At 40.9% G+C, this 16,786-nt stretch overlaps 1 protein-coding gene across 2 annotated transcripts; it reads right to left on the bottom strand.

Moving 5' to 3' along the window:
• Nucleotides 1-6,865: 6,865 nt before the first annotated feature.
• SAMD9L (sterile alpha motif domain containing 9 like) lies at nucleotides 6,866-16,561 on the bottom strand. Of its 2 annotated transcripts, XM_080581475.1 has the most exons (3): nucleotides 15,733-16,561; nucleotides 15,434-15,539; nucleotides 6,866-13,477 (listed from the first exon to the last, which is right to left on the bottom strand). In XM_080581475.1, the coding sequence occupies exon 3, from the start codon at nucleotides 13,474-13,476 to the stop codon at nucleotides 8,710-8,712; it is 4,767 nt and encodes a 1,588-aa protein (XP_080437601.1). In that variant the 5' UTR covers nucleotide 13,477; nucleotides 15,434-15,539; nucleotides 15,733-16,561; the 3' UTR covers nucleotides 6,866-8,709. The 2 variants fall into 2 exon arrangements, with proteins under 2 accessions (XP_080437601.1, XP_080437602.1); XM_080581476.1 differs by lacking the exon at nucleotides 15,434-15,539.
• Nucleotides 16,562-16,786: the final 225 nt, after the last annotated feature.

The following is a 16,786-nucleotide window of genomic DNA, read 5'->3' on the forward strand; positions in this document are numbered from 1 at the left end:
AACTAGGCTGGACTTTAAAACTGCATTTTGTTTCTCCTTTTAGCAAGAGTCTCATTACTGCCCTATCTTTGTATTCTACTTGGTCTTTTGGGAGAGCATGTCCATATACCAACATGTAACTCCCAAATGATCTGTGTGGCCACAATGACCATCATTATCTTGAAAATTCCTATAGGCTCATCCCTATAGGAATTTTACCAAGGATCTCAGCTGTTGGTTTCTTATGTTCCACTGATCAGTTTGTCATGAGGTGGTAATTCATGCAACATTGCACTCACAGTGTTGACTATTTCTACGGTATTTTTTGTAACTCTTTCTATGTTTTGTTTCTTTGCAGCACGCACTTCCCATCATATGCATAAATTGAATCCATCTTGACTGAATTTATAAAGTCAGTATGTGCTCTTATTCTCATTTCCCTACATTATAAGACTTAAAATACAGGAGTCACCACTGAAGAAACCACGCAGGAAACTAGCAAGACTAAAGTTTTTCTTTTTTCTTCTTCTTTTTTTTTTCTTCCCTTCTTTCTCACTCCTATTATCATTATTAATTCATAACTCTTACTGTATTCCTTGCTGTGGTAGCTTGCTAGCTTTCAGTCCCATACCTGCTGTGAAGCCAGACCCTTTCAAAGGCAGTCATAGTTGCACTGAAGTTAGTGCTGCTGTTTGGCTCAGTCTCTGTTGAGACATAGCATCTGAAGCATAGGGTCTGCAACAGATGGTAGAGCCCTAAACTTCTCTTAGGGAACACAGCTGCTGAGTAGGAAAGAGCATGTCCTTCATCTTGAGCTCTTAAGAAAGAGCAAGGAACAAGCAAATGCCAATGAAGAGGAAGTCAGAAGTTGTCTTGTGACAGGTTACACAAAGTGAAGGTCTGTGGTTCCAATAGGCAAAGGGAAACTAGAAATAGCTTTCTGCAGCACAGAGCCGTTAAGTTTAAGTAATTAGAATTTGTCATGACCAACATTCCCCTCACTGAATGGTGGCTGTGCTTCTAGCTAGAATCAACCCAAACTGAGAAACTCCCCATGTTGCTGGCTCTCCTCAGCAAGGGTAAGGCCTCAAGACAAGCCCAGACCCACTCCTGCCATTGCTGGGAGAGGAAACACAGCTTTTTTACTCGGATGCATTAACTCTCCCATCATGGCCTCATGGAACCTGAGGCCCTGTGTAAAATATCCCAGTGTGGGGAGACCCCATTGGGCTCTGCTCCTTCTGGTCATCACCTGCCGAGGTGGCAGTGGTGACGGGAGAGCACCTGATGCCTGCACAGGTGTTGCCATACCCTTGGACAGGTTCCCCTCCAGCCTTCACTCGTGACATCTCTGGTGGGTATGGCCACGTCAGGTGACGGCAGGGGAATGCCCTGTCCCGTTCAGGCTGGGCTTTGCTGGTCGGAGTGACTTTGCTTCTGGAGTGACTTCCCTGCGGCTGAAGGACGTTCCCCTGAGGCTGCTCCACAGTCACATCTGGACGGCATTTTCCTCATTTTCCCCTCACACGGGAGGAGAGGTGTCTGCAGAGTGACCGCGGCGACCAAAGCGCCTTTCCTCTCGCCCCGCTGGCGGCAGCAGCCCTTCCCCTCGGTCTCCGTGGGCCCCACGGGCCACCCGTGGCCTCGATGGAGAAGCGAGGCCCCTGCAGCGGCTGGCGGCCCGGGGTGCGCGGAGCCGGAGCGCCGCCTGCTGCCCGCCCCGGAGCCCCGAGGCCGCGCTGCCCGCGGCTCCCCCCGCCTGCCATTTTGTGTCCACGCCTCACGCAGGCCGCCAGGGGAGGTTTCGGTTCCCTTTTTATATTCTGTGGCGGATAGGTGCTAAGAATTCAATGTTTGGCCTTTTTTATTTTTAGTATTTTTTTTTCTTTTTCTTTCTTTTCTGCAACTGTAGTTATATGAGCAGTCCTCTTCCTCGGACCTGATTCCTCTCGCTGCCTTCCCCGGGCCGGGGTCTGCTCCCACCTGCCATGGGGCTCTCCACAGAGTTTCACTACTGCTGTGTTTTTATCTGAATCATCTTGGTCGCTTCTGCCACAAGGACTGCATCAGTGCCTGCCTCGTCGACACTAGATCAGCCCAGCTCCCATTTGTGATAAAATTTGTCCTCCTTTATTTTCCTGTCCTGCAGATATTTTAGTTTATTGCAACCTTAAACTTTTAAGTCTCATACACATCTATGTGAGAAAACAAAGAAAAAACAAACAAACAAACAAAAAACAGAAATAACCCGAAGCATATTTGTTCTGTAGAAGTCCTTGGGCCATAGAGGTTTGGTTTGAACGAAATCTATAAAGTGTGAATAGCAGAGATATTGCTCCTTTCACCAGCCAGAGGCGGGAGCAGGGCTGAAGATGACTCCTTCCAAGCAGCAGCACAACTCCTCCGTTGGGTCTGAGAAGAGAACATAACAGTCCGGCGCTTGGAGCCTTACTGGGCTGCAGTGCTGGTAGTGCAGCAGTTATCGAGAGATGTGGATTTAATATGGACAGCTGGTTGCGTAAATGCACCACTATAAGTTACAAGACGTGCAGAAGAAGGGTAGTGTGAAGGAAAAGCATTCTAGGTTTAGAGATGTTGTTGCCATGTATTTCATCACTGCATTTAGTAGTAATCCAATAGATTTGTCAGGTGTCGCTGAATTACTTATATCTTGTGTATGGTGAAAAGAGGAAGTGTTTTTGTTTTGACAGACTCATTCTTTACATAGGTAAAGGAGGTGAGTGTGGTGATAAAGCTAGCTAATCTTTGTCTTTGACTGTCTAGGGGTGGGAGTATAACAGCAGCGGGAGGTGGTACAACTACAGAGAAGACAGAATTACCAAGATAATTTTGATCTCTTCCTCTAAGAGATGACTGGAATCTCCTCTGATGTCAAGCATCAAGGAGATGTCCTCTGTGGATGCTTTTCCCAAAGAATACAGTTTTGATGGCTTGATGCTAAAGTTGTCTTTGCTCTGGGTCTGGGATTGGAGGATCAAGGAAGCTCCCTGACCTGTTAAGCATGTTTGTTACTGTCATGGGATCTCTGTGGCTGCAACCTGGCATGGGTGGTTAGACACTCTCAGTTCTCCAACTCTCGTTTTCCTTCATAATGGGCCACCTAAAGGTGGCAAGCAGGCAGGAGTTTTGCATAGATCCAAGTTTTTAGAGGCACGAATGGGAAGAAAAAGCCTGGTTATTTCACTGTCAGAGATGCCACAGAAGAAAGTCCAGGAAGAGGAGAATAAAGGAGAAGAGGTGAGGGTAGTCCTTGCTGAACCTGGACCAGTGGCCCAGCTTTGATAGTTTGTGTGCTTCTCAAGCTACCTCTTCCATGGCATAATCTCCCAAATGAGTGTGATTCTTCTGTACCTGTCCAACAGTACAGAAGCCATGTCACATCTTATGTACAAGTATGCAGGGTATGATCACTCCATTTTGCTGCATCTTTAGTCATGGGGAGGGTAGGTACATTTGTGGGGGGCTGGTCCCTGGTTGGTAGCTCCTTTGGAAAAGATGTGAATGCAACATTATATGAATACAGCTAAACTGCTGCCCAGTCACAGGTGGCTCAGTATCTTCACACTATATTCCCCAACACTCCTGGTTCTTGATTGTGCAAGAGAAAAGTTAATTCAGAGCTGCCAGCATGGTGAGGAAAATGACAAAGATAATCTCAGTCTCCAAATGAAATCTAAACCTGGAAGGGAAACTTTGGGATGTGTAACACAGTATGTATACTATATATATATGTACAGTATATGTATATATACCAGTATAAGCACTGCAAATTATATTGGCTCTTCTGCAAAGTTCAATTTAAACATTTCAGAAACAAACAAACAAACAAAAAACAGCTGTGCACTTTATACCCAATTGATTTGTTTGAGCAGTCTTACATCCATTTTAAAGGAAATGCTATATGAAGGTCATGTTTCCAATACGGAGAAAGGATAGCTCAAACTGTAAGAAATGGACTTGCCCTTTTCATTTGACCATACAGTGGGGATTTGAGCAGTTACCTGAGCACTGTGGTATATCTTTGCTACCTGTGCTGCCTAAGCCTTCACTTCTGCTTGGAACTAGGTGGAAGAAAAGAGTCCAGACCAAAAAAAAAAAAAAGTGTTGCAAGGAAAGGAAGAAGAAAGAATATGGACTGGTTTCCAGGAAGAAATTATACTCTGGTGCAACAGTGAAGATATGTAATTTAGAATATAATAATTTTTGGCTATCTGGATTACATTTACTTTCTGATGTTATACATCATTATTATATGTACATGTATTGTGTTTTAAGATCTCTGGAGCTCACATGAATCTTTATTGAGAAATAACAAGAAAATCTGATACATAAAGGAGTTGCTTTGTTATTCTTGGATGGTTACTTCCCACTTGTGTTTTATAGCCTTAGCACAGCAGGGAAATAAAGAAATCAGATGTGAAAGTGCAAGGGAAAAGGGTTAACACAGTAATAGGAAATGTAAAGCTTACACTCTCTTAGGAGAAGATGCAGTTGTACTCCTTTTTTACATGTGTGTAGACAGTAAGTGGAATCTCCATTCATATGGACAGAGGAAAGCACATTCTTTTTTGTTCTAGTTGACTTTAATCTGAAATTTTCACATGTTGACAAAAGAAGACAGAGTAGTTTCAAGCCAGAAGGCAGTGTAAAAATCCTCACATATTTAGAAATCTCATGGTTTTAGATGGAAATCTCATGATTTTGGAGATCTGATTTGTGTTGGTTTTTTTGTTTGTTTGTTTTTTCAGCAAAAGGTGTTTGTAATGATAAAGCCACATCACAGGTATAATCTCAGCTGTAATCAAACATACAAGCTGTGCAGAATTTAGCTAATTCTTACAGTCTGTAGCTGATTGCTCTGTGCCCCCGCAACTCCTCTGTCTACATCAGTTGGGCTTTTCAGGACGAAACAAGACCTTTTGTCTCCTTAAGTTCAGATGCAATCCATGTGTCTTAGCAATGGGGAGGATTTGAGGTATGTAGGCCTTTGCTCTCATGTCTTCAGAGCTACAGAAAATTTATGTGAGATTGGGTAGATGCATGAAACATTTAAGGAAGGGCAGTCCTATGGAGGGGTATTTGATCCTATCAAGGCTTTCTTATCTAAGTTATGGAAAAGTAGGTCTGAAACAAAGCTTAAGAGATTTTCTAGAGTGCTCTACAGCATATAAGCTCACTTAAAACTATTAAATTTATCTCAAATGTTTGTCTTTTCATTTTTCAAGATCTACAAAGAGATTTCCATGACATAGCTGTCTATCCCTGTACTTCATTACTTTTACTGATATATTATTATTATTATTATTTATTTTTATTTTATTTTATTTGCTGGGATATAGCTTGAATCTTTCTTACAGTACATTTTTACCTTTACTCCATGCCCACTTTGGGCTTTCAGAACATTTTACTACCTTCCTTTTTGCTACATTCTTTGCCTATTAATTATTAGAAGACACTGTGTCATCCTCCACTTTCTCATTTCTAGAGAACCTCCATTTGTTCTGTCTTACCTCGTAAGTCCTACAGTCTCTGCTCTGGCCGTGTAAGTTGGAAGTCTTCAGCCCAGGAAGTATTCCTGTATGAAATACAATCCTCTACAGACTTACAGCCAAGGGACTTTGAATGCCCTGTGCACATACTTTTTCTTTGGCTCAGTCAGCTCATATTATTGCTAGTGTGCATACCAGTACCTGTACGTGTTCCCTAGGCTTGCCTTCCATTTTCCCTTGGCCTTGCCTTGCCTACCATTTTGCCTTGCCTGGCCTTGCCTTGCCTTCCCTTCCCTTGTTCCCTCTTACCTACTCTAGTCCCTGCCACTGTTCTCATCCTCAGTCCTTGCAGCCATGCTCCAGGCCGTTTACCTTACGCTCACCTTAATGGAAATTTTCCTTTCCGACACCAGTTGTGAAGCCCCTTCCATGTCGTGTGCTTCTAGCTGTGATTTTAGAGAAGAATCCTCTGTGCCCATAAATTCCACATCCTAAACTGATGCTTGCAGGCCTTGCACTCCCCCAGAAGTGGATTCCTAAACTCCTGATCCTCCACAGGAGTTCACACTCCACAAAGATGCTTGGGTGCAGCGAGGACCTTGGCTGCTCCAACAGCTGGGCCACACACCAGAGGGAGCTGCTGAGATAACATTGCCACGGCCTGTGAAAGTCAAACAGCTTCTCCTGCCTCTCCTTGCTGGCCTAGCTTTGGCCTCTGTGCAACCCGTCTGAATCAGGTTGCCTCCTCGAGGTTTCTGGGCTCAGCACTGACAGCTTAGGCTTGGCCCATGACAGCCCGGACCTGCAACTTCTGGGACTGTTGACTGCATAAAGACTCTGCTGTTAAAACCTAAGTTTGCATGTGCCCATATAGAAATGGCAGTCTTTTCAGGCCTTGCAACTTCGTAAAATTGTATTCACTCAGTCATATTTCCCCTCACCTCTACCTTTTCTCTACCATGCTAAAAACTGTTTTATAAACTATTCCAAATAATTCCTGAGCATACTGGAAAAAGTTGGAAGAGTTATTTAGCATGGGCAACGCAACATGCTTTTTTTTCTTGACCTCACTCTTGGAAGCTACTGAGCCCGTTGGCTTTAATTAACACAAGATAAGTCTGAGGCAGATATTTGGTATGGGAGAGCTTAGTTTTCAAAGATTAAAAAAGCTATGAGCCATAAAGAAGTTGGTCTTACAAAGTAATAGAAAATAGGAAATCCTTTTAAAGTAGGAAATACTTTTCTGTCAGTCTCTATATAAGTTATGTATCATAAAATACAGTTCAACCTTGCACAGTTATTATATATTATAAAATATCTGTATTAATGAGTTACTGGTGATAAAAATACAATTTTATAACAAACAGACCGATACATAAAAATAATAAAATCTGTATTTCTGTAAACTCACACAGACATATAGTGCGGTGCCTAGCATGTAATCAGTATGCCAGATCACAAGGGTTATTAGTAAATGTGCACGTTATGAGAAAAAGAACCTCATATTGAGAAATTTAATTTAATTTATTGCCAGTTAACAAAAACTTCTAATTATTAATTGGGCCATGGAGAAACCAAAAAGACAACTGAGCAGACATGTAGAATCATCAAATCATACAATGGTTTGGGTTGGAAGGGACCTTAAAACCATCATTAGGGAAATGCTTTTCTTCTCCTTTCCCCAGGCAAACAGTGCAACACTTCTCCTCTCCATGTCCTACTTTGTTTTCACCGGGTATTATTCTCAGCCCTTCCCAATCCCTCTGGCAAGGTGAAGGGCAGCAGAGAAGGTTGGCATCGATGTGTAGTGGCTTCTTTGTGCTGCTTCTTGCTTCTTATACTTTTCTCCTCCTACGCGATGCGGCTCCTTCCTTCTAACTTGTTTCCTCTACCCAAGTGTGGGTAATGTCAGTCCCTCAAAGGTGTCCCAGGCTCAGCATGGGTTGTTGTTTTCCAGGAGCACATCTCTAGCCACATCCCCAACAATGTCCTCTTCCATGCATTTCCAACATTGTCTCCTCCACATCACCTCCATTTCTCCTGCCCCTCACAGCTATTGCTCTTTCTTAGACATGTCGTAAACTTGCAGTTTTTGAGACATGACTGACTGAGATGAAGTCTTCAGTTGCCATGAAGACATGGCAAATTATTTGCTGTAAATCTTTATTTGGAAGGGTAAATAGTCATTGTTAAATTGTACAGCGATCTTCTAAGAACCAATTAGAGCAAATAATGAATTACTATGAAAATTGATTCTGTAGTATCCTACATGAAATAAAAGTATACTATTAAAAACAAAACAAAACAAAACAAAACAAAGCATGCAATCAGTGGGAGATGGTCACTGCAATAGGAAGTTGCCAACAGAAATATATTTTGGCTATAGTCTGCTTTATACAATAAAGCTACTTTTGCATATTTGCAACTGAAAGAAGAGCTGCACTACACCGGAATGACATGCTGCTTTATTCTTTTGTTGTCGTTGATTTGTTTTTATTAATCTTCTGCTGAGAAGTCATTTATTTTTGCCTACCTGCCACTAAGAGCAAAGAGGACTCATAGGCTGATAAAAGATCAGTCCTTCAGACATTTCTCAAGCTGTTAATTTTATCGAACTCCTCTAGTTGTCATGAATCGCATACACATAGTGTAAAATGCAACGCTTTGCACACTCCCTCCTCCCACCCAGGTAGCAGTAACTTGTAGTTTCTGGTGTTTCACACCAGTATATTTTACTTTTTTGGAACATTGTGCCTGAACACTACAGGCAGTTTTATACTTTGATTAATTTGCATGGATCCTATACAAGGATCAAACTTAATAAGAAATGTATCCATCCATCACTGGAAGGAACTCATGGAATTTATAATGAAAAGAAAGACCAAACTGGATCAATTTTATATAAAGCAGAAGTAGGCCCATCACAAAAGAAGAAAATCTGTTTGATACTGGCTTCAAATGACAACTAGGGTGTTTTTACAGTAGAGCAGAAAGTAGTGGTATCTTTAACAATCACATATTTAGAAATGCTATGAGAGAGTAAAAGTGCTTCTGTCCTTTCACAATATGTACAACTTGTTTATTAGCCAAGCACAAAGACTGGCATACTGAGGAGGGAAGCATGATGGACAGCCATTTCTTTTCATTTACAATTATTGGCAAAAAAATGCTAATGATAATTTTGCCTGAAAAACTGAACCTGAAATCCCTATTGTTTTAATTATAAACTGCGAACGTTGTATGCCAGGAGACCAGCAACGGAAAAGCCAAGGTAAAAAGACACTCTTTGTATGTTTGGGCCATTTTTCAGTAGGCATGAAGGAACAGGCTTCGCTGGTATCCTAAAGGGTTCATTGCTGCCGTAGTTTATGTAGATAACTGTACCCTCAGCTCTTCCATCCAAAGGAAGCAAAAGATCATGAACAGCCTTTTCCTTCCAGATATTTCCATTCTGCCAGAAGACATTCAGTTCCTGTTCTGAAAGTGAGCTAAAAAGCTGATCTATCTTTCTTTTGTGAACAAATCTGTTTAGGCCACTGCCTTTTGCAAGATAGAAATGAGCCACAGGTTGCTTGGAACAACACACGGTTCCATAGAGCTCTTTGAAAGACTCACTTAGGCGTCTAACATACTTGTCCATTTTCCTAGAATCTTCATTTAGTTGTTTTCTATTTTCAGGCCAGAACAACAAAGAGGCAAGGAAGAAAGGCTCTACGCAGTGTGAATTCGGTTCCACTTTCTCTAGAATACTTACAAGTTGACTTCTCAGCTCCTCAAAATGACGTAACTCAGTGGATTCAGGTTTAACGCAGTTCAGAACAACATTTGCCAAAATGAAATTCTGTTTTTCCTTCAGAGTTGCTTGTGAATTCTCCTCACACAGAAATGCATATGCATATACTATGTCTTCTATTTCTCTGTCAGCATTTCTCTGGTTTTTGTAAAGGTATGCCAAAACTCCAGAAAATGAGTCTGCTTTGGAAGCCTCCACAGTCTTTCTGTATGCTTCTATTTTCTGAGACAAGGGCCACCCTAAGACCTGTTGACTTCTCAGTTGCTCAACACTGGAATCACAAAATATTTTTGTGTATTTTGTAAAACATTCTTGAACTGTCTCAGACATTTTTGCCTCTACAATTTCTCTTTCATTTGTCTGTGTTTTGAAAAACACAAAGTAGTCTTCAAGGAAGTCAAATGCCCTTTTTAATTGTGATCGCAAATTATTTAAAAAGCTGGAATAATGTGTAAGAGCCTTGAACATTTCACTCTCTGTGTTAGGGCTGTCTAAATTCAAAACACTATTTCCTGATAGATACTTTATCATTCTTTTCCTACACTGTGAGTCTTCTTTGCTGAAAAAGGGAATGTGCTGCAGGACATCAATAACATAAAGACCAGTTTCTATCTCTCCCTGATAACCCAAAGTATTGTAATTTTGAAACTTTCTTTTAAGTTTTTGACGCTGCAAATGCTGTTCAATGACTGCATTCTTAGCTTGCTGCTGAGATACTCTGAAAGCCCATGAAGCATTTTGAGCAAGTTCTAGCAAATAATACAGTTCCTCAGCTGTTAGGACTGCACTCTTTCCTCTGTGCTCTACCTGGTATCTTAGCTGGCGTTTAAAGACTTGACCTAGTGTATCTGATATGTATGAACTGTGTGGTGCTCGCTCTTTGGCTTCTTTGGCCCAGAGTAATGCTAAGTCAAATTTGTTTTCTTTAATGTAGAAGTATCTTGCCAAGGCTTGGCAAATGTGACCATTTTTCTTAAATCTAGTGGATGCTTGTTGTAACACACATTCCACATTAAAATACTTTTCTTCCCTATGAATGGCTTCAATTAATGGGGAGAACCATGTGTCTGACTCATAGCCATGTTCTTTGCGCTGTCTAGTAATCAGTAGGGTTAATATATCATGAGTAAGTTTGTCGTGTTTTAATGAATTCTCATAAAGTAAATCCTCCTTCAATAATCGCAATGTAATTTCACTTTTTGGCAAGTTATAGGTTAGTTTAAATTCTGTTAGGCAGCACTGTGCTATCAATGGGTGAATGATGCGTAGACCTCGGTATGTCGTGTATTCTTGTACTTGAGCATACATTAGAATATTGGAACAAATTCCCATTTTTTCTATCAGTTTATCTTTGTTGCCTGTCTCTCGAGAATTAATTCCCAAGAATTCTTCACATAGTGATATTGAAAGTGTAGATGTTCTTACATAAGCGTTTAAGAGTGTGAGATAGTAAACAAGTTGTGCTGATTTAGACTTTATATTCAAGTTACGCAAGGTATTTTTAACCACTTTTTCTATGTACTTCGGATCAAAGTTTTCCTTCATAATCATAAAAGAATAGAAATTATTGGGATTTGGATGCATCTTTTCAATATCTTTTAGTTTCTGTTCAAAGGCCCTTTGCTCTTTTACAGAAAGAAACTGTTTTAAAGAAATACTGTTCAAGGAATTGATCGTTGAATTTTCATCAGGATTCTGAGATCTCATACAATTTAAAATGATCACTAAAGGATTTACATACTGAATACATTTTTCTGTTATAGCTACCTGAATTTCTTTGTGCAGAAGATAGACATTTTCTTGCTCTTCAAAATCATCCACAAGAAGTAACACTGGTAAATAGCCACTGTCCTTGCTTGCTCCGTAGGTGATTAAAGTTGCCACTTGTGTTCCAAAATCACTTGTTTTGTTTTTGAGAACAGCACATCTGAATTGCTTCCGGAGATTCCAGAGGATATGCATAGCTAATGTTGTCCCACCACAGCCAGGATGGTGGTAAAGGTTGATAATTTTTACAGGTGACTGATTAGCGCTGTTAGCTGAAGACACAATTAGTTGTTCAAGGTTTTCATAACGATCCCTTTTGACAAAAAACGATGTGTAATTTTCAGAAGAAAAATAAAAATTCCACCATGTCACTCTACCACCTCGATAAAAATCTTTTTCCCGCTCTTTCATGAATTTTTTAAATTTTTCTTCATCCTTCTCTATCTCTGTGTCCTTGCATTCATTTTCACATAAGATTTCCAATGCTGCTATGAAATCTTCTTCCTTCTTTAGAAGAATGGTAGAACCGCCAATGGAGGGCAGAAGTCTTTTAGATGACTGGGTCACTGATTTCGCTTTTATGATGGTACCATTTACCATTTGCAGGGTTAAATTAGAAACACATTTATTTGAAAGTGCTTCCTCTCTTATGCCTCTAGCATGAAGAAGATCTTTCCATCGCTGGTCTGTACCTGCACCAATGCAAATGCAGGCCATGTCTTCTAGTCCCTTTAATTCTTGGTAAAATGTAACAAATGTCTCAGCAAGGGGATCCAATGGATCTTCCACTCGGGAAAGCAAAAGAAACACTATTAAAAACTTCCCACTCTGCTTTACGTCTTTGTGTGAAAGAAATGAAATCATCTTTCTGACTTCAGCGGCCCTATCTCGTTGCCACAAAGCGGGATCTAATGGTTGTTCTTTATTGCCTTTGAAGTCTGATCCACCATTGCAGAAAATCCAGTTTGTCTCCTGATGCAAATTCAGCTTCTCAGCTTGTTCAGAAACTGAACCCACCTTGTTTTCGTAATGATATGGGAAGTGAAGTTTGGCATTTCGAGTTTTTTGGTAAGTCTTAAATACACCATTTGTTTCTGATTCAGAGTCAAAATCAAGCACAGCAAACCATTTAATTTCCTGTAAAAAGTCTAAGTGTGAAGTTTGACTTGGATGGCATTTGTTTGTTACCAAAATGTAGTAGTCATAATAAGAGTCATCTAGCATGTCTCTGTTGCCAGTGAGTAGACTAACTAGCTTTAGTCCTTCATTCATTGTCTTCTTTTGCTTTAAGTTATGTTCTTCCTCTGCTCTTTTACGAGAATCTGCTAACAACGTCAAGTTACTTTTAAACTTTTCAAATTCATTTGTATTTTTAATATTTTTAGAACTAGCTCCATCGCGGATGAAGACAGCTTTTCTGCAACACTTGCTCTTAAAATCATATGTGTTGGTACAGAAATATTTTGTATTACAGATGGAGTGTCTGGGAACAACATCTATTTCAATGACAAACGTATCTGATGGAGTTCCATTTGGTAACAATACTTCCACAAATCTAGGTTGTCTAATGCAAGCTTTTGCAGCTCCAATGTATTGCTCATCAAAGTACTTTTCAATGTATCTATCAAAATGGTCGATGTAGGCTTCTTTTTTGGTAACTTTTATTCCTTCGATTTCCCCGTGTGGATTGTCACGTATTCCAAAATGAATAGTGCCATTTGTGCGAGAGTTCATGCAGGCTGCAGCAAACCTAAAGACTTCATTGCTAAATTTCATTTTAATGTCTTCTTCTAGTGCATTCTCTGTGTTGGAAAGTAATTTGAATTCATGTGCTGGATCAATGAGGTTGAGTGGCCCTGTTTCAGGGACATTAAGAATATGATGTTGTATATATCGAGTACCATCACTGAAATTATCAAAAGGATGTGGCATACACAGGTTTCTGGTTGGGTGCTGGCTGCTTGACAGTGACTTCTCCGATACATTCTCCTTGTCAGCTGACTTTATCGCTGTTTTATCTTCTACAGGATCCAGTTCAGAATCCTGCAGTATACTGGAATTAAATGACCTGTATTTCTTCTTCCACTCGTTCTTTACAATTTCTTCATCATCTTCTCCATCAAGACTCTGTTCGCTGCCTTCTTGTCCCTCAGCCTGGTTTGAACTTTCAGTTAGAATGCCATGCTTTTTCAGGAAATGAATGATTTGAATAGCAGGCCCGTGAGGTATGCTCATATCCACCAGATCTGCTTTAGTCAACAGTTTCAAAGTAGAACCAGCTACATCTTGGTCATACAAGATTTCTGCATATTTGTGGTCAATCTTAAGAATTTCAGTTAAGAATTGTTTGACTTCTTCTTTTGTCCACTCTTCAGCATGTTGATATAAATGTAATTTCTCTTTTTTTTCAGTGTTTGCATTTTCCATTCTTTAAGGAAAAAAAATTACAATGTTACTAAACAAGTGATTTATAATAGCTTATTAACTGAATAATGCATATTTTCTTGATGCTGTCTACCATTTATTTCATCATTTGTGTAATCTGCCACATGGAATATAACGGTTCAATTAGGGGACATCATGGGAATGTGAAGTCAGATCATATATAAGACATTATCTGCTTCTAAGAGAAAGATTACTTTTTCTTACAGAACAGCTTTATGTGAATCCTGTTTTTAAACCACTTCCATAGCTGACGCTACATAAAAATGGTGGCTGCTACCTATTTGTTGTCATTTGGACACCAACTTGCAGGTGTATGGGCCATCAAATACAAACCATGGTCACAAATGGCTCTCATAAAGGCTACAATTTAGTGGAGAAGGAAAAATTCCAAGCTTTTTTCATCCTAAGATGTGGTTAGGTACTCAATTTGTTTGAATAACATTGCAAAGAGACTTTCGGGTGGAAATATACTGCTGTGATTACTCAACTGCTGCTACTGCAAATGAAAGGAAATTCTTTACCATTTTACTTTTTCAGTACATTTTATATTCATTGAGGTTTCTCAAATAAAATCAAGCAGTTCAGCAGCATTTGTGGAGATGAGTGACGGGGAGGAGGGCATCTTACAATCCACTTGATCCTATTGAATTTGGACTTTTGGCATAAACTTTCAATAAAGAAGCACAGGGAAAATTAGGGAAAGGAAGGGAAGGGAAAGGAAGGGAAGGGAAAAAAATTCACTTAGTAGTGTCCAATTTTACTTCATCCCCTCAATTCCTTTAGGAGAATTATATTTATTCCTCTGAAATTTGTATTTTGTTATGGAATTACACCCAGCTACAGTCATTACACTAGTGGTAATATTATTTTCTTGTTGGTACCTGATTATTCTTGAGACAAAATAAATTCATAGAATTTTTTGTTTCCATAGAGGAAATTTTGTTTCTTGAAAGAACACTTTGTTATCTAACCCATCCTAGCAACATGCTTTCTTCGATCTATTACATGTTTTCCTAAAACATGAACTTTAATAAGAAGCAACAATAGGGATTTCTTATAGCTAGTGCTGGAGTACTGTTTTCTTCCTAGCTTCGGTCCAGCTGCCTCCTAATTTAACTAATGAACTGCCAGGGCACAGAGCAAAGGCGGAGAGCAGGCTGGGGAAGCCTGCAGTTGGCTTTGCTCTCAACAGACTGTTCCCTCTAGTCACAGAAAAAGAAGGAAAACTAGTTTCTAGTTCTTTGGAATAACACTCTGGTAAGCACATGTTATTAAAAATCGGGGGTGCAGAGGGAAATAGACTCACTGTTTTTATGACAAAACTGATCTGGCTATCATCCTCACCATTAACTCCACCCAGGGTATCTGAAGGCCGAGAAAAGAAACTGAAACTAAAGCTCTTCTCTGGCTCGGAGACTATTCAAGCCAGCAGTGTAAAATTATGACTTTATATCCCACCAAATTTACAGTTTGCAACAGAGGCACAATTTACTCCTAACATAGAAGCAAACATGTTTATGACCTTTAAAACAGTTACTTTGTGTTTTAAAGTTTGGAACCCCCCCCTAATGAGGCAAAGCTCTAGAATGGGATACTTTCATTTCCTAGTTTTGATGTAGTGTTTCTAGGTTTCATGTTACTGGCTAGTTAATGATTCTGACCCACTGAAGTTATTTTCCACCAGAGAATCACTCTACTATATTATTGCTGCAGAATAATTTCTTTCAGGACATGTTCCTTGGGATTAATTCACTGTAATCTCCTAACAGCCACCTTTCACGTGCAAAAAATTTTACAGAAGATTTGGAAGAGTTTGTCTTAGTAGATTGTAGATCATCTTATGTATAAAATTAATGTCTCAGAAACAAGAAATGGTATCAGACGAAGACATCACATCTTCATAAAATATCCCAGACTAGAATTAAATGTGTGTACTTACTGTAACTGTTCTGTTCTGCAGTTTTCTTCCTATAGTTGTCCGATAAGTGTATTTTGTTCAAGCAGGATACACAAAAGCTAAAATTCAGCTGAATTACTCTTCTAAGCTATTAACAAAAAACAAAACAAAACAAACCACCCTAAAATTAGTTTATAAACTTTGAAGAGAAGTCTGGGATCAGAAATAGTAGGAGGAAAAGTGCATCGATAGACATACAGTCACTTTTTCCTAGCGGCAAACACACATCTTTGGAGGAGACAGATAACAGTGCCTGCTACAGAATATTTATTTCTCCTTACCTTCTTCTTGCGTGCTTCTAGTTTACACTTCCATATCTGTGACTAAGAAGCTCTAGACTGTGCAGCTTTGAAGCTGGGTGTTGCAAAGAAGCTGGAGGAAGTTGGTACAGGAGGTTCTAGTTCCCTCCTCCCCTTTTGCTTTCTCTTTTGCGAAGGAGAGTTGCTTCTGCTCTGCCTCTTCCTAGCTGGGAAAACACTGTGGTTCCCTTACTGGGGGGAAATGCAATGAAAAGAAGCTCATGGAGCTTCTTTGAGATAAGAACAGGGAGATCACTCACCAGTTACCTTCACAGCTGAGACAGACTCGGCGTAAGGGAGATTAATGTCATTTATTGCCCACTAATAACAGACTAGTGCAGTGAGAACTAACAGTGAAGTAAAGACACCCTCCACCTATTTACCCTCTTCTACGTCCTCCCCCTGAGCATCTCAGGGTAATGGGGAATGGGGGCTGCGGTCAGTCCCTGATGCTTCATCTCTGCCGCTCCTTCATGGTCTCTCTCTGCCCCTGTTCCACGTGGGGTCCCTCCCACGGGATGCCGTCCTTCCTGAACTGATCCTGTGGGGGCTTCCCACAGGCAGCAGCTCCTCAAGAACTGCTCCCACATGGCTCCGTACCACGGGGTCCATCCCCCAGGAGCAAACTGCTCCAGCACAGGTCCCCCACAGGCGGCAGCTCCCCCCAGACCCCCTGCTCCTGCGTGGGCTCCTCTCCACGGGCTGCAGCTCCGGCCCGGGGCCTGCTCCTGCGGGGGCTCTCCATGGGCCGCAGCCTCCTCCAGGCCACATCCACCTGCTCCACCGGGGGCTCCTCCACGGGCTGCAGCGTGGAGATCTGCTCCGTGTGGGACCCATGGGCTGCAGGGGGACAGCCTGCTCCACCAGGGGCCTCTCCACAGGCCTCAGGGGAACTGCTGCTGCGTGCCTGGAGCACCTCCTGCCCTCCTGCTGCACTGACCTGGGGGCTGCAGGGCTGGTTCTCTCACATTTTCTCACTCCTCTCCCAGCTGCTGTTACAACATTTTTTTTCACCTTTCTTAAATTTGCTCTCACA

The sequence above is a fragment of the Anser brachyrhynchus genome, assembly GCF_964034855.1.
Source record: "Anser brachyrhynchus genome assembly, chromosome: 2".
NCBI classification, from domain to species: Eukaryota; Metazoa; Chordata; class Aves; order Anseriformes; family Anatidae; genus Anser; species Anser brachyrhynchus.